The sequence below is a fragment of the Pipistrellus hanaki genome (genome assembly GCF_964339955.1).
Source record: "Pipistrellus hanaki genome assembly, chromosome: 18".
Lineage (NCBI taxonomy): Eukaryota > Metazoa > Chordata > Mammalia > Chiroptera > Vespertilionidae > Pipistrellus > Pipistrellus hanaki.
In genome coordinates, this window is record NC_140520.1 from 23,255,501 (window position 1) to 23,281,616 (window position 26,116).

General features: G+C 44.5%; 1 protein-coding gene and 1 long non-coding RNA gene across 2 annotated transcripts in view; both read right to left on the reverse strand.

Moving 5' to 3' along the window:
• Nucleotides 1-26,116, reverse strand: part of LOC311613123 — a 141,068-nt gene that overhangs the window by 14,077 nt on the left and 100,875 nt on the right. The gene's annotated exons all lie outside the window — the stretch shown is intronic.
• The window catches only part of NIBAN1 (niban apoptosis regulator 1), a 120,491-nt gene that overhangs the window by 14,077 nt on the left and 80,298 nt on the right, over nucleotides 1-26,116 (reverse strand). Inside the window, exons 6-10 of the mRNA XM_084866582.1 lie at nucleotides 13,940-14,055; nucleotides 7,550-7,654; nucleotides 6,806-6,968; nucleotides 3,908-4,095; nucleotides 1,505-1,666 (exon numbers count right to left, since the gene is read on the reverse strand). Coding sequence (XP_084722708.1) covers nucleotides 1,505-1,666; nucleotides 3,908-4,095; nucleotides 6,806-6,968; nucleotides 7,550-7,654; nucleotides 13,940-14,055 — 734 coding nt within the window. The remainder of the gene's footprint in view (nucleotides 1-1,504; nucleotides 1,667-3,907; nucleotides 4,096-6,805; nucleotides 6,969-7,549; nucleotides 7,655-13,939; nucleotides 14,056-26,116) is intronic.

Consider the following 26,116-nt stretch of genomic DNA (forward strand, 5'->3'; position numbering starts at 1 on the left):
CTTTCAAGGAAAAAAAAAATAATAAAAAGCTCCTTTCTTTTCCAAGCCTGTATATCCCAGGGCATTCAACACATATCTTTCTTTCTCAGTGCATTCTCGACATGGCAGTGGATTTATCTAAGACCCTGTCTCCCTCTCAGTCCCCTAAAGCGGGATCTGGCACAGTGTTCAGCCCCGTAAGCTGCCCTGGAAACTCTGTAAAAGAGGACTGTGCTCTTATGGCTTCAATGAGCACACCCTCTCTCATTGATGAATCACTATCCTATGGAAAGAGTCTGTGCTATTCATCCCTGTTCCTCGTAGGGAAACGAGAAACCGACCAAATAAACACAAGGCATCCGAATAGGAAGCTATGAGTGACTGATTGACTCCAGGTTAGGGGATTCATTGAAGCCAGTGAATCTCAATCCTGGACACATATTAGAAATGTAAAAATTATTACAATATAGCCCTGGCCAGTTTGGCTCAGTTGGTTGGGTGTCGTCCCATGCACCGAAAGGTTGCTGGTTCAATTCCCTGTCGGGGTACATGCCCAGGCTGCAGGCTCCCTCCTCAGTAGGGGGCATGCAGGAGGCAGCCGATCCATGTTTCTCTCTCACATTGATGTTTCTCTTTCTCTCTAAAAATCAATAAAAATGTATGTTTAAAAATTATTAAATTATTTTAAACATTATTCTAAAATATTAAAATTTAAAAAATTATTTAATTATAGATTGATACACCTTCAATAATTAGAAAACAACTTAAAATATATATAATCAGAACCACTGGAGGTGGGGCCTAGACATCAGTATTTCGGTTTTTTTTTTTTTTAAATATATTTTATTGATTTTATACAGAGAGGAAGGGAGAGAGATAGAGAGTTAGAAACATCGATGAGAGAGTCATCGATCAGCTGCCTCTTGCACACCCTTACTGGGGATATGCCCACAACCAAGGTACATGCCCTTGACCGGAATCGAACCCGGGACCCTTCAGTCCCCAAGCCGACGCTTTATCCATTGAGCCAAACTGGTCCCAGCATCAGTATTTCTTAAAAGCTCCCCAGGCCATTCTAATGTGCAGCCACCATTAGAAGCACTGATTTGACAAACCAAGTAATTTTTTTTAAAAATGTGCCTCAGGCATGAAACAGCTCTGGCCACCAACACAGGCATCAAGCTAGGATGAGCTAAGGACTGTACGTCTGCTTTGCCTCTGATTGATATAAGAGCAACACCACCAATCAGGTGTCTCTGTTGCCCATTGCCAGGGGGTTGACAAACCAAGTAATTATTAACTAGTGCCGCTTTATTTCCCTGGATGTTTCTACTCCATGATATTCTACTCTATGATGTTCCTGCTCTGTGACATGGGGGGGAAGATGAAGCCAGCTAGATGGACAGATATAATGACAAAGGCAATGGCCATGCTTCCTGGCTGCAAGCACGCCAGTCTCATCTGCCTGAGCTTGCTTCCCCGCAGGCTCCTTTCTCCTCCCCAGGAGGCCCCTGTGGGCACCCACCTCTTGCATGTAGTTCTGTGTCCGCTGCACCACCAGGTCCACGTGGGGGAATCGGAAGCGGCTCTTGAGATCCTGCAGGCGCTCCTCGAGCTGGTTGACTTTGATGTAACAAGGTTCCATCTTCACAGAATCCAGGGGGAGACTCATAAGCCGGTCCAGGTGCTGCATTTGGGCAAAGGGGAAAAATTAACCCATTCAGACTTAGGAACAATATTATACACATCCTCTATAACAGGGGTCTTCAAACTTTTTAAAGTGGGGGCCAGATCACGGTCCCTCAGAGAGCTGGAGGGCCGGACTATATGAACTACTAATCCCTACTGTAACACCTCGGCTGCGCTCACTGCCCAAAAAACCTGGCGGGCAGGATCAGACTCCCCTGGGGGCTGCATGTGGCCCTCGGGCCGTAGTTTGAAGACCCCTGCTCTATAACAAAAGCCTAATATCCTAACTGTTTGTTGAACCATTCGACCACCAGGGGGTAGGTTAGCTTGCTGCTGGGGTCACCACTTGGCTCCTAGCTGCTAGGACCTATCAGATTGGTGAAAGTGTAAACAAGTGGTAACACCTATCTCTGAGGGGAATGTGAGGAAGAAAGCCCTCTGCCATACACAGTGGGTGGCAATGTCGATTTTAAATCCTTTTGGGGGAACACAAATGGCAACATCTTAACATGAGGAAGGAACCTACCTTTCGACCTAGAAATTCTGTCCTAGGAATCTATCCCATAGAAATGAAAAGCATCAGCATGTAAGACTATGTTAATAAGGTTATTTATCATAGCTTTGCTCCATGCCAGCAACATCTGGATGGTTGAATAAATCATGCATGACATATTATGCAGCCATTATAATGAATGACTTAGAGCTAGAACAGTTAACTTGGAAATAGTTTCCTTGAGGCATTTTTGAACGAGAATACTGATAAGCAGTCTATATAGCATAATCCCATTTTTTCTAAGACGAAGCAATCTAAACAAATAGCCTATGAATGTGTGTGTTTTGTCTATACTAATAAAGGCATAATATGCAAATCAACTGAACAGCTGAACAGCAGATCGACCCCGCTATGACATGCACTGGGGCCAAGCCAGCCAGGGAGGGTGCTGATAAGATTGGGGGAGGGACGGGACCGGTTTAGCTCAATGGATAGAGCGTCGGCTTGGGGACTGAAGGGACCCGGTTCGATTCCGGTCAAGGGCATGTACCTTGGTTGCGGGCATATCCCCAGTAGGGGGTGTGCAAGAGGCAACTGATTGATGACTCTCTCTCATCGATGTTTCTAACTCTCTATCTCTCTCCCTTCCTCTCTGTACAAAATCAATAAAATAAAAAAAATAAAAAAATAAAAAGATTGGGGGAGGGGGAGATTGCAATAGCCCCACAATCAACCGCAGAGGGAGGCCCAGGCCATGGGCTGGTGGGCTGCGGTAGGTGGGCAGGTGGAGCCTTCGTCTGAAAGGCAATCAATCATGGGGCTCCTGGACTAAGAGAGGGCGCAGGCCGGGCTGAGGGATTCCCCCACCTCCTCCGAATTTTGTGCACCAGGCCTCTAGGATGCTTTATAAGCATGGGAAAATTACAGAATGGCACATGCTAAGGTGTTGACACTATTTACTTAAGGGGAGGGGAGAGGTGTGGGAGGAGGATGGGAAAGCAAAGGCAAGTTTAAAAATAAGGCTGCGATACGAAACCTCAAAATATATACAAAATGTTCTCGTTTATGTACAATGACGTGTATGTATGCACAGAGAAAATAAGAAAAGGAAGAGACATATCTGATCTTATCCACTGACTTGTAGGGATGTCCATCATGTGTCAAGGGTAAAACCAAGTTGACAAGTCATGTCTGTCAGCGACTGTCACGCTTTAGGGTGCACCAGATTCTCTGGAGGTCGCCTAGAACGCGCTGCCCAGAGTTTCTGACTTGGTAGATGTTTGGTGAAGGCCTGAGAATTTGCATATTAACAGCCACGTGCTGCTGCTGCTACTGCTGATATAGGGACCATATTTTTAGCAACAAACAAATCGATGAACAAAAAATTTATACAAATGATGCTAAATGCATATGTATGAACAAGGAAAAAGCATTCTGAGCTACTTGAATTAGTTAATTCAGGGAGTTGGGAGGGGAGGTGGTCTAGGAGCTGGGGGTGGGCTAGGGTTGGGTGGCTATGGGTGATCCATTGTTATTTTTGCATCTTGAAACCATCAATAAAGAAAATCAGGTAGATGGGTTGTTGGATGAATGGAAGACAGACTAGATGAATGGCTGGAAGGGCAGATGAATGAAGGAAGGAAGGGTGGGAAGGAAGAAAAGACGAGATGAATGCAGATAAAACCCCAGGGAAGAGGCAGCCCCAGGCAGACCATTCACTCCCAACTCCTGGTCTTCACATCCTACCTCCTTTAGCTGGGCGTTGTCCTTGCTGGTCTGGAAGTTCTGGCTGAGTTCGTCCACTTCCTTTTCAAAAAGGGAGCGCACTTCACTGAATCCTGAGCTCACGGGCCCCATGAGCTCCTCCAGAATGGACGCCAAGAATGGCTGCACGCTCTCCGCACAGCTTTTCTCCGCGGGCTGGGCCACCATCGCTGCGGAAGGAGACAGCCAGGAAACCGTGACTTGGGGCAAAAGTGGATGCAAAGGCACTCTAGAGCCAGGCCAGGGCTGGGCAGCTGCCCCACAGAGCCACTGAGCAGCCACGGCAAGCTCCAAGGGCCCGACAGGCCAACTCAGCCAGCCCCGAGCCAGCATTCAGCAGGATAGAAAACCAGTAGGTGGATTGAAAATGGAAACAGACAGAATGTCTCCCCTCCCCAAGCTTTCCCCTCTGCCCTGGGATGAAATGCCTTTTTCTGCTTGGTCCCTATAAGCAGGCAGTGTCTAATACAAAAAAAAATGCCAGACAGCCGAAACTGGTTTGGCTCAGTGGATAGAGCGTTGGTCTGCAGACTGAAGGGTCCCAGGTTCAATTCTGGTCAAGGACATGCACATTGGTTATGGGCACATCCAGTGGGGGGTGTGCAGGAGGCAGCTGGTCGATGATTCTTTCTCATCGATGTTTCTGACTCTCTATCTCTCTCCCTTCCTCTCTGTAATATTAAAAAAAAAAAAAAAAGCCAGACATCCGTCAATCATTGTCATTATATACAGGGGTGGGCAAAAGTAGGTGTACAGTTGTTCACATGGAAAAAATATATAATACAAGAGTAAATAATTATACAAAAACAAATGTGTTTTTCGTACTCACAGCTGTATATCTACTTTTGCCCACCCCTGTATACATAGTTTCCTTCTAAAATCAAAACTTATTAAGCTTATTTTTAAATTGAGGTATAATTGACACATAACATTATATTAGTTTCAGCTGTACAACATAATGATTGATTATTTGTGCACAACAATTTATTGTCTTAATTAATTTCTCTAAGAGTCAATCAATATAATATAATTCAATTCCCCCTCTTGCCTTCTCCAGAGACTTTTAAAAATTCAAGTACAGTCATTTCTTGGGCAAATGGAAGCAAATTCCTTTCAGTTTGTCACCCCCACATCTCTTTCCCACCCCCAACTTTTAAAAAAAACATTATTTTTTGTTCTGATAATCAAGGACAACATGCACAGTGACAAAAATGTAGAGAGCACAGAAAATCAGTAAGAGGGCTGGGAACCCAGCCAATGTGTGTGGCTCAGTGGTTGAGCATCGGCCTATGAACCAGGGGTCACAGTTGATTCCCGGTCAGGGCACTTGCCCGGGTTGTGGGCTTGATCCCCAGTGCAGGGTGTGCAGGAGGCAACGGATCAGTGATTCTCTCTCATCATTGATGTTTCTATCTCTCTTCCCCTTCCTCTCTGAAATCAATAAAAAAATATTTTTTTTAAAAAAAGAAAGAGGGATGGAAAAAAATATAACTATCCTCCCACTTCCCAGAGGCAAATGCTGCCCTTTGATTTAGATGAGGAAGAACATAGCAAAGATTCTGCTTTAGGAAGTCTGGCTGGGCCAATGAGATCTGTGTTATTATTATTATTTGTTGTTGTTGTTGCTAAGGGCTAAGGTGATGCTCATGGCTGGCCAGGTTTGGAAGCAGCGATCCCAGGAAGGAACCCTGAGCTGGAAGAGGCCTGACCTCACTCCATGGACTGGAATGCCAGCTCTGAGGAGCTAGTCACATGACCTTGTCACATGACCGAGCCGAAGAGGGAAGTACTCACTCATCTGAATGGCCAATCCTCCATTTTACAGATGGAAAAATAGAGGCCTGAAGATATTAGACGGCTTGACCAAGGTCAAGTCCTAATGTGCAGAAACAGAATTTCAAGTCTATTTCTTAAGTTTTTATTGGCACTTAAGTTGCTTACACATTATGTGCCAATAACAGTCACATTCTTATTTCAATTCTCAGAACTGGTTCACAGAGGTAAGAAGATCATACTGCCTCTTTTTTCTGAGAATCTAAGATGACCAATACTATTCATATCATGTATAACTCATAAATATTTGGGATATAAAATATTAAGCAGGTCATAGAATTACTAGGGGAAAAAGACCTTTCACCTCAATGGCATGATTCAAATATAAAACAATCTATAATTTCTAAAAATGACTTGTGCCCAGCTGGTGTGGCTCAGTGGTTGAGTGTCAACCTATGAACCAGGAAGTCAAGGTTTGATTCTGGGTCAGGGCACCTGCCTGGGTTGTGGACTCTTATCACCAGTAGGGGGCATGCAGGAGGCAGTTGAGGAGGTAGCTGATCAATGATTTTCTCTCACCATTGATCTCTCTCTCCCTCCCCATCTCTCCCCCCCTTCTTCTATGAAATCAATACAGATATATATTTTTAAAAATAAAATAAAAATGACTTGCTTGATACCCAAATGCAACTTTGTTTGCCAGGAGAATAATGATTTCTTTATCAATTAACTTTGAGAGAAGACATATAATGAATGCATGTAATGGAAATTTCAGAATGATCGTAAACATGGATCATAAGCCAAGAAGTGCCACCACCACAGGGCAGGTGCAGGTGGTATCAGAATACACATCCCACCCTTACCACCCTCCCCCCACCCACACAAGACAAGACGCAGAGTTTCCTCCCGCTGGTTTCACTGAGGTTTCCAAGGGGGGGGGCCAGGCCCTGAGCAGCCCCTCTAAGCAGGCTCCTATTACAATCCTTATCCCTTCTTCCCCATCCCCTCCGCGTAACTCTCCTCTGAAACCATGACTCCTAACTCTGTGACGCAACCCTCCCTGTGCAGCCTATTTCTTCAGTACGAACGTGCATCGTCTCCACTGACCTTTGATCTTCCCGGTTAAGAAGTTCTTGGAGTTGACAATCTGATCCATGTCTGAACGGATGGTTCCTTCCAGGCCCTTGGTCAGAGCTCTGCATTCCTCCTTCAAGGCGCTCAGTCCCTCTGACACCTGCTGCTGCACCAGGTTGTAGGCCTCCTCGAGGAGCTGCGACAGGGATCAATGCCTGAATCAGGGCTCTGTGGCCGAGACTGGTTTGGCTCAATGGATAGAGCGTCGGCTTGGGGACCGAAAGGTCCCTGGTTCTATTCCGGTCAAGGGCATGTACCTTGGTTGCGGGCATATCCCCAGTAGGGGGTGTGCAAGAGGCAGCTGATCGATGACTCTCTCTCATCGATGTTTCTAGCTCTCTATCTCTCTCCCTTCCTCTCTGTACAAAATCAACAAAATGTATTTTAAAAATAAATAAATAAATAAACAAATAAATAAATAAATAAATCAGGGCTCTGCGGTGAGTAAGAGCCCGAGGGAGTCAAGTCCAGGGAGGAGGGATCACCACAGAGGACCACAACGTCAAGGAAAGGGCACACGCATTCCTTCGAATGTTTCTTTCCAAGCTACAGTCCGCTCGGATCAGTCCTCACTGCAGTGAGACTGAGCAGACTCGACCAGGGAGTCTGTAGGCCAGGGAAGCAACTCGTTTTTAAACAAGGAAAAGGTACCCTAAGAAGAGAAGGGACGGAATGTGTATTGGAGTAGCATCGAGGCGGAGCAATGCCATCACTTACCCCGAGCCAGGCCCGCTTCCTGTCGTTCTTCTTCCCCTTCATTTTGGGCAGCAGGTCTGCCTGCAGGGTGGGCAGCAGCTCCTCCATCACCATGTGGCTCAGGATCTGCCAAGCAAAGGGGAAGACAGCCCCCCAGTCTGTCAGTGGGTAATGGCAAAAACCGAGCATCACGCCAACGGGCCATGCCCTGAGCTATAGGACACCCGCTGGGTGAATAGGTTCATTCTGGGTCAGTGAAGACAACCTCCGAGGGCAAACATTTGTAAACATCCACAAGGAACTAGAACGTCTGCTCATGTTCCCCCGTCAGAAAGAACAGATTCCTCAACTCAAACTTCTCCTATGGAGAACCAGCAGAAGCTAATGCCTTCGGGGAAAGAGGGGGCCCTTCAGTTCCGGATAGGGGCGTCCTGAGGAAAACCGTGAAGGGGACAGTCTTGTCATGGTGGCTTGAGCCCTTGTCTGTGTCCCCCGAGACCACTGCTCCTCCTCAGACGCCCTCGGGTTCTAAGTGTCTTCATGCTCCTTGACATCCCTGTCCCCTGAACCCCACCTCCATTCTCTTTCAAGTTTAGAAAAAGAAGGGAGTAACAGACACTTGGGAATAACTGGACATTGGTGGGATGAGCAGCATATAAGTGTGTGCTGTGTACGGGGGTGAGGGGGGGAGGGAGTCCTAACATTTCCAAGATTATTTTTAAAAGTGTTCCTAAGTCTCTTTTAGAATTTTGCTTGGTTCAATGAAATTCTTCCTTCTGTATCTGAGCGGGATTCCACGGGTCCCCACATCATATTGCAAGTACACGGGCCCCTCTTCTTTGCATCCCCATTACCCCCTAACCCCCTTGGAGCTATCTTATGGTTCCGATTCATGTTGCCCTGTGCCTTTCAGGGCTCACAGCTCAGCTTTCAGCTTTCAATACTGCATCCGGCTGCAGACCGAGATTTACAAAACACACACACACACACACCAAACAAAACAAACAAAACAACAACAACAACACACACACAAAAACAACAACACACACACACAACAAACAAAACAAACAGAACAACAACAACAACACACACACACACACAACAACAACAACAACACACACACACACACACACACACACAAGTCATTTGGAGAATGGAGGCAGGCACGAAAGTACAGAATCATTTGACATCTGTACTATGAAGTTAAAATAATATTTGTCCAAAATAACCGACCTCATAGAAATGAGAATTAAACTTTGGGAGTTTATTAAGATTTTCTCTGAGGTCATCGCCCAGCCTTACGCTGGTGGAAACACTCATGAGCTCACTGGACGTGGCCTTTCACCAGGGCTGCTACCAGGGGGGGGGGGGGGGGGTTGGGACGGTCCAGCTGAACGGAGGAGGAGCACTCCCAGCGTGGAGGTGGGCAAGCCACCCATCAGCCCCCCCTCCCTGTGGGTTCCTGGATCCATGCAGGAAGTGGGGGCCCCTCGTCTGAGATGTGGAACTCCGTGGTGTGACAAAGAGCATGATGGAGACAGCATTCCCACTAGTCCTGGCAATTCAGTGGGGAGTGGGGGGATGTTTATACCTCTCTGAATCAATCTCTTGGGGAGTTCAAAAGGTGAACCAGAACTTAACCTGTGCAAGCTCCATGGAAGCTGCAGATCCAACAGTCAGATTCAAGTTGGTAATTCATGATCCATGGACCTCTCCCGCCCCACCTGCTCAGTGGAGGCAGTTCTTGTTTGGAACACAGCTGCCCAAGAGTGATGACTGTGTCGTGGGGCGAATGAGCTAAGAGCGTGAGGAGACTGAAGCCAGACCTTAAAATTGGTGGGAACTCTTGCCTCAGCTGAAAAGCGTCAACTGCGAGATAATTGCCCTAACGATATTAATTGCCCTGATTCATCCTTTTGCACAGATGGCAAAGTTCTGCAGAGATGTCAGTCTGCACATCAGCTTGAAAGGGGAGATGTTATATAAGGTAAAAGAATGCCCCATTGGGGTGGGCTTAGAGTTTTCTTTTCGTCTTTCCCGTGTAATGTTCCAAGAAATTTGGTTCTATTTTATAACTTCAGCACTTGAAAAAGAAGTATATCTGGGGAGGAAGGAGGGTATGGGAGTCGCCAGGGCAGGGGTCGAGGGGATGGCCACAGGGCAGGGCAGAGCCAATGGGAGCGGAGCCCAACTGTATCTCTCCCTCTAACCCTGAACCCTACGGAGAAGGCCTAAACCATGTAGGTAGTTTTCCTGTATTTTAGCCGCCCCATCCTGTGACAGTGCTGCTTTCTCGGGCCCACTGATCATTTCAAGGCAAATAATAAATATCCCAAACAACAAAAGCCTTACATTCTGCAAAATGCTTAACCTGATATACTGATGCTGACAAGTAGAAAACACGTTTACTGTGTGCAGATAGAGTGGTCCCTCCTTATGGGGAGGATACATTCCAGGATGCCTAGCGGATGCCTGAAACCGCAGGTAGCACCCAACCCTGGATACAGTAGGTCTTTTCCAATGCGTACAGAGCTGTGATCAAGTTCATTTACAAATTAGGCATGGTAAGAAATTAATAACGATCACTAATCATACAATAGAACAGTTATTATAAAATACTGTAATAAAAGTTTACGTGAATGTGGTCTCTCTCTCATCTCTCTCTCTGATAACTAATCCGATAACGGAGGGGGCGACTACATGACTAATGGGCGCGTGGCGTGCACAGTGTGGGTCCGGTGGACAAAAGGATGACTCACATCCCAGGCAGAATGAAGCAGGGCGGTGAGAGATTTTATCGTGCTCCTCAGAATGGTGCACAACTTAAAACTTATGGATTGGTTAATTCTTTCTTTCTTTCTTTCTTTCTTTCTTTCTTTCTTTCTTTCTTTCTTTCTTTCTTTCTTTCTTTCTTGTATGTTTTATTAATTGATTTCAGAGAGGAAGGGAGAAGGAGAGAGAGAGAGATCATTGATTGGCTGCCTCCTGCACAACCCCTACTGGGGATCGAGCCTGCAACCCTGGCATGTGCCCTGACTGCCCTGACTGCCTTGACCAGGAATTGAGCCCTGACCTCCTGGTGCATGGGTCCGTGCTCAACCACTGAGCCACACTGGCTGAACTGTTTATTTCTGGAACTTTCCATTCAGTATCAGACCATGGTTGACCACAGGTATCTGAAAGTTTGGAAAACAAAACCACAGATAAGGGGGGGGGGGACCTCTTGTATTTTTTGTCAATATTAATATTCTGCGTTCACAGTCTGTCAGGCAAGTTATTCTGAGAGATCTGCTTTGCCTGGACACTTGCCTAAAACAACCACGGCCTCGAGGACCTGCCAAACTTGTGTGAGTCATGGCTGTGAAGATAACAGTGTAACAACGATGGAAATACGAATACGGGCCCCCAGGGCCGAGGGGGTTAGAACAATTTTATGATTAAGTTCTTAGTGGAAGCGATGCCAATAAACCCAGTGCTTTAAACAAAAGATGTCATGTTCTCTGACCCAGAATGCCACACCACATCCTTCAACTGCTGGGCAGCTGCTTCGGGCCCCCGACCTCTTTTTTTCTGTGCATCTGAGGGCAGACATTGCTGCAGCTCCCAGTGTAGAAGAGCTTACAGTGCAGCTTACCCTCAGCAGGCCCCGCCCAGGAACGTTCTGGAAGCCATTACCTCTCACCAGCTTCTCCAGGGATAGCCTGACATGGCTCAAAAGGCATTCCTGTCACAGGGTGTCTTTGTGGCTTCCGCCAACTATCATCTCTGGAGGTTCTTTCTCTCTCCTGGAGGGTCCGGGACAAACGATCTGGAAATCCCCCTCCAACACTCATGTTTTACGAGTCTATGACCTCATCCCAGCTGCTCAGATTCTTGGGGGGAAGCAAGACTTGTTGGGTCACCCGATAATTCCAGCTTTTAGTGACCTCTTCTGGGGTTTTCTCATTGGTTTGGTTTTTCCACGTAGGGTATTTCTATGCTTCCACGTTAGCACCTTCCTATGACTGCTTTCTGCGGGTGCTTTAAGATGCCCATATATGTACAGCCCCACAGGAGTACCCACCCACACTGCTAAGGCCACCCCGTTCTCTGGATGTTTCCAGGTAGGTTCTGCCTCCCTGAGAGGGCAGGGGATGAGTCATTTAGCTCCCTCACGCCCTAGAGCACTTTGCACATATCGCAAAGCACAAAGCTGGAAGTCAACAGAAGCAGACACAACAGACTCAATCTGCAACCCACAGGAAGGACTTAAGACGTGCCTGCTCTCAGGGGCATGGGGAAGGAAGGTGAACGGACGTGAGATTGCAGATGAAATAAAAAAAAAGGAAGCAAGTGGGCACAGCCTGAAGCAAGGAGCTCAGTAATGGTGTGAGTTAGTCTATTCCCACAGCTGGGGCTGATCTTGCGCTGGCTTAGGAGTCGGCAGCTGTCGTTTCCTTGGCCATGGTCCCCTAAGCAGGGGACCCCGAATCCATCAGCTCCACAGGACGGGGGACCGGTTCTGCTTTGCCCATCTCTGGATCGCTGCACCCAGCAGAGCGCCGGGCATATGGTAGCTCCACAGTTGTTGAATGAGTAAAACCAGGCAAGTCACTGAATTGCTATAGGCCTCCCGCAATGTCCTCATTTACAAAATGGAAATAATAGTAGCTGTTCTTCCCTCCTCATGAGATTGGTTAAGATGAACAGACAGAATTAGGATGTGACATAAAAAAGGATTGCACAGGGGCACTTTACCATTGGTGCATCTATTCAATATGGTTGTTCGTGTGACAGACCAATAAGGGTCAAATACCTCAGCCTCCCCTTATGCTTTTTATTTTTTATTTTTTGGCATACGTATGGTTGGTCCTAAATCCTCTCAGATTTATAAAGGATGTCAGAAACTAAGAATCGGTGTAAGTTCTTGAATAATCTCAGGGTGGGGAATAAAAAATGTAGCCCGGCCAGTGTGGCCCAGTGGTTGAGCATTGACTTAGGAATCAGGAGGTCACGGTTTAATTCCCAGTCAGGGCACATGCCCCAGTTGTGGGCTCAATCCCCAGTGGCGGGCATACAGGAGGCAGCTGATTAATGATTCTCTCTCATCATTGATGTTTCTATCTCTCCCTCTCCCTTCCTCTCTGAAGTCACTATATATATATATATATATATATATATATATATATATATATATATATATATATTTAAAGAATTTAGAATCCATCAGAAGAAGAAGAAAAGATATGGAGTAACATGGTAAAGCAATAATAACAGTTCCATCTTCATGTGAAAGTTTCCAGCTTTGGATGTTTCATGACTATACAAAGGCAGGGCACCATCTGGCATCTTCCAAATATTGCTCCCTAATAACAAATTTTACTGGCTCCCAAAAGAGGCACCTCTGGGAGATGAGGGGAAATGAAAGAAAACCACTCATGGACTCTGTGTGCCTCTCGTTAAATGAGGCCCATGCCCAGCCTTCTCTTCCTGCTGAATCAGCACTGTGATTGGTGTCCTCTGGGAGGATGGGCTCCCATCATGAAGCATGGTTGCCTTGGAGATTTGTAACAAAGGCCCAGGGACCAAGTCATGGTGCTTAGCCCATGACTGGCATTTCATTAAAGTCATGGAACATTATACTGGACCACCGAGAATGGCAAGCTAGAAACATAGAGGAAAACTGTCCCATGCTCTTACAGTGTGTCTCCTTTAATTTCTTCATTTATAAGTCATTTAAAAGATAAAGACAACTGCGTGCCAAATACTTTCCCGAAGTATCTCATTTAATTCTTACAGCCCCAGAAGGCAAACATTATCTTTCTTTCAGAAGAGTCACCTGAGACAGAAAGAGGTTAAAGAACTTGGCAAGATTTAACTAACCCAAGCCTGCTGCCCGAAATCCCCACCACCCACTTTGCACCCAACCATGCTGTTCACATTTGCTTCGACTCTGGAAGCAGGTCATCTGAAAGAATAATCATTTTAGCGCCGGCCTGTGGACTGAAGGGTCCCAGGTTCGATTCCCGTCAAGGGCATGTACCTTGGTTGTGGGCACATCCCCAGTAGGGGGTGTGCAGGAGGCAGCTGATCGATGTTTCTCTCTCATCGATGTTCTAACTCTCTATCCCTCTCCCTTCCTCTCTGTAAAAAATCAATAAAATATATATTTTTAAAAGGATAATCATTTTATAGAAAAAAGTAGAAGCAGTTCTTCCAATGGCCCTTGCAGTTTGGGGCTGCCCCAGCTCATGTCTGGTCTGTTGGCCTTTGGAGTGGGTGCGGACCCAAAGCTCTAGACAATGAGAGAAATGGTCTTTGGTTCCACACCTTCCCATTCTTACAATGTTCTTCGTTTGGCTGTTCATTACGATCCTGGCCTCCCGCCTCCCAGACAGAGAACCAGATCCCAAACCCTGGGCTCCGTGTTACCTGGATTTCATCCCCGGCCATCATTTCCCAGGAGCCGTAGTGACCTTTCTCCTGCCGGAAGAACTGCACGGCTTCCAAAAAGGCTTGGGCTTCGAACGTGGTCTGCTTCATGTAATCTAAGAGAAAGAGGTAAGAGCCTTTAGCAAAGAAAAATATCTCACATCTGTCCGTGGTTCTTCAAGCGCAATGGCTCAGAAACCCAGCACTACCTGGATATGATAAGGAGCGGAATTATGGGACACAGAAAAATTAAGCAAGTACTGAATTCAGAGTTCATTTGCAGGTGCAGATCACATTACTTGCTCACAGACTAGCTGATTAATTCTATCAATTACTGAGCGAACTGGTTAGAACTAGAGTGGATCTCTCTCTCTCTCTCTCTCTCTCTCTCTCTCATTGCTTCCCTGTCTCAGGCACCTAGGCACCTGCTGTCTGTACACTACCTACCTCAACATCTTATCTTGGACTTCCAAGACTATGGTATTTTTGTGATAGCACTCCAAACTGACCAAAACAATTTTCAATACATAAAACCAGCTCTTGTCCACAATGATAACAGGATTATAAATATCTTAGCAGGGACATGAATTATAAAAATAATATCATCTCACAACAAAGAAATCAAATTGTAGAAGGAGAAATAAAGTGGGCAAAGTGAAGCAATTCAAAGGGCCTACTTTCTTGCCTCCTGCTTCCCTCTGTGTAGGTCACAATGTGTTCTCCATTTGCAGGGCAATCCTAGATTGGTCAGCTGATTCATGGGGGATTTTCTGAGCCTTAGGGAGTCAAGGACTGAGTGCCTGATATGGGGACTGAACAGAACTATTAGGTCTAGTAATAATTAATGTCGTTTTCTAATACTTTTTTAAATCGAATTTATTTAAACAATACAACAAAATTTAATCAACAATATAGTTGCCGTTGTTTTCTACTACTTGTGTCCAACGCTCAGGAAGCATTTTAATCCCTCTGTTTTAAAATTCTTGTGATTTTGATGCAAAAAATTCTGTCAATGCATTTTTGAGGCATTCTTCATTATTAAATTTTTTTCCAAGAAGAAAGTTTTGCAAAGAACGAAACAAATGGTAATCGGAAGGGGCAATATCAGGAGAATATGCAGGTTGAGGGAGAACTTCCCATTCCAACTGGCACAGTTTTTCAGCAGTGATTCTTGCAGTATGCGGTCGTGCATTACCGTGGTGAAGAATTACGCCCTTCCGATTAATCAGCGCGGGTTCTTTTTCTCTTAAAGCTTGGGCTAACCTTTCCAATTGGGCACTATACACTGCACTTGTAATGGTTTGGTTAGATGGTAAAAGTTCATAATGAAGAATTCCTTTAAAATTCCACCAAACACACAACATCACTTTTTTCGCATGCAAGTCAGGTTTTGGCGTGGGCTGCGGAGCCTCATTTTTGTCCAACCATTGAGGCCGCCTTTTCAAATTAACATAAAGCACCCATTTTTCATCTCTGGTAACAATTTGCTCTAAAAACGGCAAACGGTTTTGACGAGAGAGGAGCGAACTGCAAATTGTGACTCTTTGATTACGGTTGTTGTCGGTCAACTCATGAGGAACCCATTTTCCAAACTTTTGGACTTTGCCAAGTGCACGCAATTGATTGGAAATTGTTTTTTGTGAACAATTTAAAGTTGTCGCAAGCTCTTGTTGGGTAATTTGAGGATTTTGCACCAAAGAGCTTGAAGAGCTTTTTGATCAAAATTGGACACACGGCCTCGACCACTCTTGTCATCTAACAAAAAAGTTCCCTCGCGAAATTTCTCAAACCAACGCTGGCATTTTCTGGCGCTAACTGCATCTTGACCAAGATCACTACAAATGTTTTTTGCAGCCTCACTTGCTTTTCTTCCTAATTGGAACTCGTAAAGCATGCAGTGCCGAATATGCTCTTCATCCGCTATCTTCTTAGCCCTAGTTTTGCAACAAAAACCAAACCAAACACAAACTTTTTCAAGCAAAACTTGTTAATTGCACTTCACACGTTCTGTAGATACCACGTGTTTCAAGGTTATGTCAATACAAGTCAACGCCAAGCAAGATTTTAAATGAATGTTTTAAAACGACATTAATTATTACTAGACCCGATAAAAGAGGACCTCTGCTCTGAAAGGTGACAATCAATTAATAGGTTGTGGATGTCTCTTTTGAGATTGGCTTATTAGGTTCTAAGCCTCAGGAATGTGGGAAAGAGAAAATAAAATTCAAGGCATCGCCTCTATAAAGAGTCCAAGCAGGCCCTGGCTGGGTGGTTCAGTTGGTTAGAGCATCATCCTGATCCATCTCTCTCTCTCTCTCTCTCTCTCTCTCTCCCTCTCGGTCTCTCTCATTTTAAAATCAATAAAAAGCCAACAACATATCCTTGGGTGAGGATGAAAGAAAGAAAGAGAGGCAGAGAGAAAGAAAGAGAGGAAGGAAGGAAGGAAGGAAGGAAGGAAGGAAGGAAGGAAGGAAGGAAGGGAGGGAAAAGAAAAATCCCAAGAAAAATTCTTCATAGTGAGGGTACCAAGAAGACAAGAAGCTCCACTTCAAAAAATGTGAACCAACAACTAACATTTCTAATATCAACATAGAGATTTTGGTCAAAATCTAAATCAGAAAAGAAAAAAAAAAAAAAAAAAAAGCCATGTCCTAAGGATCAAGTTTTTAAATTGAAGTATTTTCTTCCTTGTTATTTTTTTCTGGTTTGGCAATCGATTTAGTGTTTAATCTTAAAGGCTTGGAAAACAACAATTAAGGTCTTGGTATAAAACTGACAGCAAGGGGGCTGTGATGCGGGCTCAGTACACTGGGAGGGGCTCAACCAACTGAGATGGAAACTGTAATTATCACATTGAGATTCAAGATTGACTCATGTGCTCTTATTTCTAACAGCTGTTTTCATTTCCAACCTAAGGAAACAAAAAGATGGAACAAAATGTGGTGCTTGGATGGAGTGAGTATTGCCAGACCCGAGAGCCTGGGAATGGAGTTTTAAATTCTTCCGTCCTTACAGAAAACATAAATTTACTTATTTCTTCCCCTGCTGATCTCAGTAAGAGGAGGAGGTATTTGAAATCCTGACCATACTTAAAAAGTTTTTTTTTTTAATTTATTGATTTGAGAGAGAAAGATTATATATATTTGTTGTTTCTCCCATTTATGCATTCATTGGTTAGTTGCCTCTTGTATGTGTTCTAAGGATCAAACCCACAGTCTTGGTGGGATGACATTAACCAAGCTCGCTACCTGTCCAGGGCCTGTCCAGACATTTTATATCTATGTCAGAGCAAATTATGACACTCCCATTTTTAAAGATCTTTGGGTGGGGGTGGGGGGGAGAATAACTGAAGAAATGGGATTTGAGACAATAATGTGTGGTCAGAGAATAGTCAAAGAACAGATGGAAGAGCTAGAATGTGGCAGCAGTGGAGGCTAGGACACCTTACCATAGCCAGAGAAGGGAAATATTGTTAACTAAATGGATCACAGAGGAAATTATAGTCATTGAACGTCGGCACTGAAGCTTAAAAGAATGAGGGTGTGGATCTGAATTCTGGACTCTTTACCATGAAGACAGACTTGAATGGACCTTAGCTACTCCTTTACCACAGGGGGAAGGATCCCATCTACTGCTTTGCCATTAGATTTTTAGCTTATCAACCGACTAAATTAATTTATATAAAACTTTAAGAACAGTCTCTGCCACGTGGCAAGTTGCTTTATGGATACTGGCTCTTAGGATTCTAAGCAAAGCTCAATAGCGACAGCCAGATCACGGAGGAAATAAAGAACAAAGGTTAGCTTTGCGAAATAGAACTACATTTGCGACGGTAATACGATCTCCATTTCTCTCAAGTTGTTTGCAAAGGCATTGCTGACCTCGGCCAGAAAGCACAGGTGCTAGAGAGGAACCAGATTATCAGTTATTTGATCGACTTCCTGCCACAGGTCTCACGGGAACAAATTCTAGGATCACAATCGCCCGCTCTGCTGCCAACAGGCAATTGAGACGTCAGTTCCAAGGTCAACCATGGTTTTGGGCCTTGGAAAGCCTTCTCCCTGCAAATGGACTTCATCAAATGGCAGGTATCAGCTCCAACTCCACTTCCCCAACACGCTGTGATTAGGAGGACACTTCAGGGGACAGAAGTGCCGGGGAGAAGCCAGACATCGTTCCACCCAGCTCCCTCATGTCATGGATGAGGAAACTGGAAGAAGACATGGTTCGGTTCTCAGCAGAAGGTCACACAGCTGGTCAGAATCGGAGCCAAGAGCTGAAAACGTGGGTCTGGCGTGTCATCAGTGACCTTGGCATTCACGCTTACTTAAATTATAGGCCCTGGGAGTTAGAAGCAATCTTAAAGGTCACCTACCCCAAGCTCTCGTTCAATGCTGGGAGCCTTCAGAATCCCAGACGGACACTCATCCGGCCTTCGCTTGAATATTTCCAGTGACAGGAAGCTCACAATTTAAATGAAATAGTCCTTTTTCACTGAACTGCTCTAATTATTTGAAAAGTTTCCCTTCTACTGAGCCAAAATCTGTTTCCATGAACTCTCCTCTCTCTTTAATCTCATTTCTGTCTTTCAGAGCAAAATAGATGTTTATTCCTCTTCCATATGGTAACTGTAAAAGTCAGCTAAATAGCCTTATTTTCCTTCGACCGTTCTTTAAAGAATGCAGTTTTTGGATTTTTTTGAATTTGATCCTTCTTTTTCCTTCTTTCCCTTCGTGACCAATTCCAACTTATCAATATCTTTCTTAAATTTGGCCCCAACATGAATACAGCACACCAAGTATTGTCTTGCTAATGCAAATTATGTAAGGTAGAAAGATTCTCTTTTTTCAGGACCCTAACCTCTTTTTTATAACCATATCGTACTGTTAAATCATACCTTTCTATAGTCAAATAAAATCCTTGTATCTTTTTTTTTTCATTTAAAAAAAAAACAACCTTCTCAATCTAAACCTTCCCTAACCTGTACGTTGCTTTTGATTCTGAAGTACAGGTTTTAACATCACCTCTATTAAATTATAGCTTGCTGTGGTCAGCTCAGAACCTGCCAAAATAATTTAAAAATTGTAATTCTGTCCCCAAACTCCCTTTTACCTTGGTATTATAACAAAACAAAACAAACAACAACAACAAAAATTGGTAGGGTTGCCTTTTGTGTTCCTCACCATCTCAGTGATAAAAATATTCATCAGGCCGAAACCGGTTTGGCTTAGTGGATAGAACTTCGGCCTGCAGACTGAAAGGTCCCAGGTTCGATTCCTGTCAGGGGCATGTACCTTAGTTGCCCAGTGGGGGGTGTGCAGGAGGCAGCTGATTGATGAGTCTCATCGATGTTTCTGATTCTCTATCCCTCTCTCTTCCTCACTGTAAAAACAATCAATAAAATATAGAAAAACAAACATTCATCAGGGCAAGGACAGAGCCCTGGGAAAGTCTAAATGTTTTAGGAAACATGTGGAAGACACATCGTGGCCCTTCACTCAACAGTCACATCCTCAGCACACGTCTGTTCTCCTTCACCTCTCCCTCGTCTCTCCCTGCTTCTCATCTGTGCAGCTGCCTGGAAAACTCATATTCGGGAGACACGATGAAGGATTTTTTGAGGGAAGGAAAGCTGCTCTGGGCCCCATGGGGACAGTTATGTAGGGGACCGGCCAGAGAGAAATCGCTTTTGTTTTTTCCACTGAAGCAGATTTACAACATGCCTGAGTCAGATGAAACACCAGCGCTCCCGGGGCCATGGATTCATCCCGGGTTCTGACTGGCTGCTTTGTCAGGACTCCCCGACTCAAGCTGGGGCTGGAAGCTGCCTTGTTATTTTAGTGGTCAGCCACGCCAAACCACGTTGGCTGATCTGCCTGGTGATCTGCAGAAGTTATGTAACGGCGTTACTCACTGCCCTGCTATGGGGTTCATCTCACTAATGTATGCTTCTGAACTACCTTTCGCTTCAGGCCATGTGTCTTTTTTAGGAGAGCTACAGCAAGGCTGACTGTCCTAGTTTCTTCCCTAAAACAAAGGATAAGAAGCACAGGGGAGAGGAACTAACATTTATGGAAGAGGATCATGGAGAATGAGCCGAACGAGAAGATGCTTACACACACACACACACACACACACACACACACACACACTCTGTCTCGTAGAATTCTTCCCACAATCCATTGGGTAGGAATTATTATTTCCACTTTAAGGCTGACAAAGCAGCCGTTTCAGAAAGGTTAAATAACTTGTCTAAGCTAGTGTGAGGATCAAGTAAGTCCTACTTACTTCCAAAGTCCTTTTATAACACTCTATGGTTTAATTATTTTTAAACTTTTTAAGAAAACTCAGATTCAAGTGTCTTTGTAAGAAATAATACAGATATTCTGGTGCTTTCACCCAGTTTCTCCTAGTGGGAATATCTTAAAAAACTACAGTATAATAGCACAACTAAGAAACTGACATGGTTGCAATCTAACCACCTTCTTCAGATTTCATGATATTCATGCAAGCATAGGCACGTGTGTGTGTGTGTGTGTGTGTGTGTGTGTGTGTGTTGGTTTTTAAATTATTTTAACTTTCATTTCCTTCTTAAAACTTAGAATCATATAATTCTAGAATCTGAGTATACCATAGGAAGCATCCAGTGCAAACTACTCCTTCGTAAGTGAGTAGATTGAAGGCCAGATGGGTTGTGACATGACATTATTAAAAATAAAACAAAACAAAACTCCCTCGCTGGAATTAAAAATGGGTGGTGTCCATTTTAATGAAATGGTAATACAAGTTCTGGTTTTTGTTAAAAATCTTATTTATTCATGGCCCACCTAAGCAAATATTTATTGCCATTTATAAATGATAACCCTTATGAGAACAAGGCCCAGGATTACTTGAAGTCCCTGAATTGCATTTTGTAAATTACTAAAGTATTCATCTTTTGACCAAATCATATCTGTGTTAGTGGACACAGACCTACCACAAAGAGAAAGGGCATAAACCAACAAACAAATAAACAAACATATACCTCCTGGAGATATAGGGACCCTAGGATGGATTATAATGGTATTGCTCTAGGTGAAAATACTAACAAACAAGAACTCAATGCAGAGAATAGAAAAGACATCACAAGTACATGGAGGTTTCTAGTGAACATATTGCTTTGATAGAAATTTTCGACCACACAGGAAAATGCTGCACACCCCAGCCAACTAAGACCGTGCACCTCATGAATTCTTGACTTGTCCAGAAACAGTCAAAGACTGTTTGTCAACAGAGAAAAGGAAGTGGTGTTTATTAGAACTAGCCTCATTTCCTCTAGGTAGATACACCAGATTGGTAGAATAGAAGGCTGTTGGAGACATCCAGTATCTAGATTTTAGCAGAGCAGTTATTAAAGTTTTGCATGATTTTGATTGATATGCTGGAAAAAAAAATTAGATTGGTTGAAAATGGAAATAAGCAAAATCAGAGGGTTAAACAACCTAAATGGTAGGTGCTGGTTAAAGGCTGAGGTTACTGCTTTCCCGAAGGAAAATCTCTAGGGCACTGCCCTTAATCATTTTCAATTGCTTGGAAAATGTAATAAAGAGACAAACAGATGACTCCGGGGTTTCACTGAACTGTGAGCTCAGTGTGAGTCAGTGGCATGATACACAAAGTTGTACACAAAGCAGGTGAGGATGAGCCACGGAAAAGAGAGTGTACACAACAAGGACAAGGACAGGCGTAGATGGATTCTGAGATACGCTCCTCTGAGCTTATCGTTTCTTCTCATGCTAAGCAGCAGAATATTTTACAAAAAATTTTTTTTAAATAAAGAAAAAAGAAGGCAGAGTACTTTGGAAGAAAATCAAGGGAATGAGGAATCTCACAGCCTGGAGGAAGAGATCTTCACAGGTGGGAAGGTGTGCAGTGTAAAAGAGGACTGGATTTGCTCCCTGTAGATTCAGATACTAGAGTCAGGATTGCTTGAAAAAGGAGGAAAGATTAAGAAGTACAAGTTACAAAATAGTCACAGGGATGTAAAGAGCAGCACAGGGAATATAGTCAGTAATATTGTAATAACTATGTTTAGTGTTAGATGGGTATCAGCTAGACTTATTGGGGGGAATAACTTCATAAGTTATATATTGTAAATATCTAATCATTGTGCTATATAACTGAAACTAATATAATATTGAATGTCAACTGTAACTGAACATTTTTTTAATTAAAAAAATAAAAATACCGGGGGGGGGGGGGGCGGGCGGGGCAATGAAAATGAAAAAAAATAAAAAATAAAAATACAGGGGAGAAATAAGAAAAAAAAATGTTAGTTATCATTATAAATAATGGTGAAAAAGAAAAACAAACAAAATAGAGCGTGGCAGATTTTGACTCAATATTGAGTGAAAAGGGCTCTAATAGGATGTCAAAAGTCCACCCCTCTCCCCTTCTGAAGGGGGAGAGGAAATGCTTATCAGAACGACGGTGCTTCTTAAAACTGTGATTCTTGACCTCGCCCCAAACATTCTGATTCAGCAGGTCTAGGACTGGACCATGGGATCTATTGTACATTTAAACCATCCCCTTAGGTGATTCGGTTGCAGGTGGTTTACAGACCACATTTTAAGAAGAAAAAAGAATACGTAAAAAAGATACAACAGAAGGCCATGGCCCTTGAGTGCTTGGGGTGTTAATGACCTCATTCCCTCACTATCAGGTTCAGAGATGTCCCCTCTGACTGCTCACCCACTTAGCACAAACGAACCCTCGTGCTTACTCCAAGTGGCATATGAAAATAGTACCATGATGACGCTCTATCCAGAGGCACGTGGATAAGGAGACAGCACCTCGGGCAGGTTCCTAAGGACATTATTCCAAACAAGCAGAACTCTGCCCATGGAAGGGAGCCCCCACTCACTCCAGACGCGATCGTCATTGTCCGGACCTAACGCCTCAGAGGTAACCCTGGTGGGTCTCACCTTCCCTTTCTGGGTACTCAGAGGACATGTGGACTGTACTTCCTCTGAGGTAGCCTTCTTTTTCCCCCCCAGCCTTTCAAAAATGACAATGACCCATGCTCCCATCTCTTCCCAGAGGAAGGAGGGTATTCTCAGACTTCAGAGAAGGGATGAGCGAATATTTGCTTCCTTCCAAACACCATGAAGCTGTGTTGGTCACGTATGCCTCCCCTCCATCATCCAGGAAGTGTTCGTGTGTCTCCCTGTGTACTTGGCAGAGTCAGACCGAGAGAACAAGGACAGGACCAATCCTTTCCTATCACCCCACAGCAAATATATGGCTTTATAGGGGTGAGATTTGTATTCTAAGACCAACCTCAATCCCCTGATACCTATTTGTGGAGATGGTGCTTGAAATGACCCCAAAGCAGGTGGGGGAGATAAATTAGACCATAAAACCTAAGCAAAACAAATGAAAACGATCTAATCTCCTCTTTAAAACGTGAATTTGAAAAAGCGCTCACTATGTAATTGTACAGGCAGCGGTGGGCCTGCACACAGGCAGGCGCTCTGTCAGCTCAGACCACAGAAACTGGGTCATGTGCCTCCCGCTGGCATTGTGGGGAGTTGTGTGGCTGACTCCCTGCAGGCAAACATTTACCACAAAGCCTGGACACAGTCAGGAGCCAGCTTGGGTTTTCAAATAAATAGAGAGATGCCCCTCTAGCCACAGAGACGCCCTTTATTTTGGATGACACTTTCTCGCGGGTCTTGGTATAGTTAGTTACTGGAGCACACAAAAATATTAGGGAATTTTTCCCCTCTGACAGATCTATGGGGGACCTTCATCTTGTGAGCTCAGAACACCTAGCCTAGTTTTTGTTTTTTTTAAAAAAATATATTTTATTGATTTTTTTACAGAGAGGGAGAGAGAGGGATAGAGAGTTAGAAACATTGATGAGAGAGAAACATGGATCAGCTGCCTCTTGCATGGGGATGTGCCCGCAACCAAGGTACATGCCCTTGACCGGAATCGAACCCAGGACCTTTCAGTCCCCAAGCCAACGCTCTAGCCACTGAGCCAAACCGGTTTCAGCACCTAGCCTAGTCTTATCCGCACCTATGGGAACACGCTTTTCACAAGTAAAGGCAGACAGTGGAATTTCTCGGCCAGGTCTACATGGCAGAACAAATTACTGCTGTTAACTGGCATCCTCATACCCTAGCCTGACACACCCGCAGGGCGTCGCACTATCTGATGCTGCTATCGGGGGACTTTCCGCCCATCGTCATTACCGGTGACTAAGAGTAGCATCCACCTTGCATTTGTGAGAAGATTTTACAGTTTATTTCCCACTGGATTCTCACGGCAATCTCATGAGACGGGGAAGCCAGAAGTGATCATTCCCAGGTAGAAAATAGAAACAGCACCCCTACAAATCGAAGACGTTTAAGTCGTTGCCCAGTGTCACATAGTAGTAAATATAGAACACATCTTACTGGGTCATCAAATGAGAGTGAAAATAATAGGATAAAACACATTTCTGGCCCCACACAGATTCAATTTCAAAAAGGACCTAACCTTCCTTAAAACTTCCAACTACAGCAGAAGTTGTAACTACTTTCATCAAACTGTCTTGGTTTCCTTATTTTGTAACTTTTCACCAAAGACCTGAAAATTAAGTTGACCTGTGCTCCATTCCCTTCCAAAGAGGCCTGGGTGGAAACCCATGACCTCGTCCTGATGGGGCAGATGACACTGGTTAGTTTCATGGTCCCCTCCTCAGGGGCAGAGGGCAGTACACAACTTAGTCCTCAGGTTCTTAGGGGCCAGGACATTTTAAAAAAAAACAGAACTTGATCAGTCATGTACCAATAAAAACAGTGTCTGCATTCCTGACCCATTACAGACATGGCAGTGCTGCCTGCCAACAGCGTTCCTTTAGTTTCTGGATTGGCTGGGCCCGCGGTGTGTACCAGCTTTGCATGATTGCTTTAAGCCAAAAGACACGGGTGGTGGAGAACCCATGATTCCGCATCAGCATATGTTGTCTCCCTCAGGGGTCCACTGAAAGTGGCTTTACGCCTAAAGCTAATATGCAAATTTGTTGTGAACCAATAAGCAGTCACCGTTATTTTCAGTGAAGTGCAAGAAACATCTTGTTTAATAACATATTTAAGTAAATCATGATGGGATTACTACCCAGTCACTAAAATAACAATTATGGTGACTTAGACTCATCATGGAAAAGTAGTGCGGAGATATATATATATTTTTTTAATCCCCACCCCAGGATAGGTTTTATTAGATTTATTTATTTATTATTTATTTATTTATTTATTTAGAGGGAGAGAGAGAGAAACATTGATATGAGAGAGAAACATGGGTCGGTTAGCTCACGCCTAGGCCCTGATTGGGGACCAAACCCACAACCTAGGTATGCGCACTGACTGGGAATGGAAACTGAAACCTTTGGTGAACAGGACAATGCTCCAGCCACCTGAGCCACGGGCCAGGGCTGGAGAGCATTTTAGTTGCAGACACCAGATTATAAAAATTGAGTGTACATCCTGATTTGGCAATGTCAGATATTCACCTGTCTGAGCAACGATGGAAAGGGAATGCATGAGAAAGGAAAAGTGAGATTTTTGCATCTGTGGCTCAAACTTTAGGAACTGTTATACTATTATCCTTAGGGAGATCTGTGCTGATCTAAAATGACTTGATTTTTCAAAATCAATCTCCTCATGAGCAATAGCCTTTCCAGAGTCAAAACGGTCCTGGAGCAGCGAGGCTGCTGGAGCCTCAGGGTGCTCCCCGAGCACCGCGGCTGCCAGACGTGGCCTCCTCCAGGGTCCCCACGGAGGTGTTCGCCGGCAAATGCACAGACGTGAGCGGAACAGCCTCTCTCCCCCGCAGGACGGTGGGAGCTCGAGCCTGGCTCCTCACTCAGTCACCGAGCCGTTTCCAGCGTGATTTCAACGGAGGAGGTCATTCATTTTTCTTCTCCTTCAGGATACAAGTGAAGGTGGTTTCCTCAGAATGGGTCTCCGCTGCCTCCTGCGAGTGTCTTCTTTCCATGAACGCCGGAACAATAAATACCCTTACCCCTTGGAGCACTTCTGGGATTGTCACAAATGTCCTTGAACGCAGTCTCACGGTCCTCTGCCGGCCATGAAGACGGAGCAAAGGCAGGCGGTGACACGAGCGTGGCACACATCAGAAGCTGGAGGC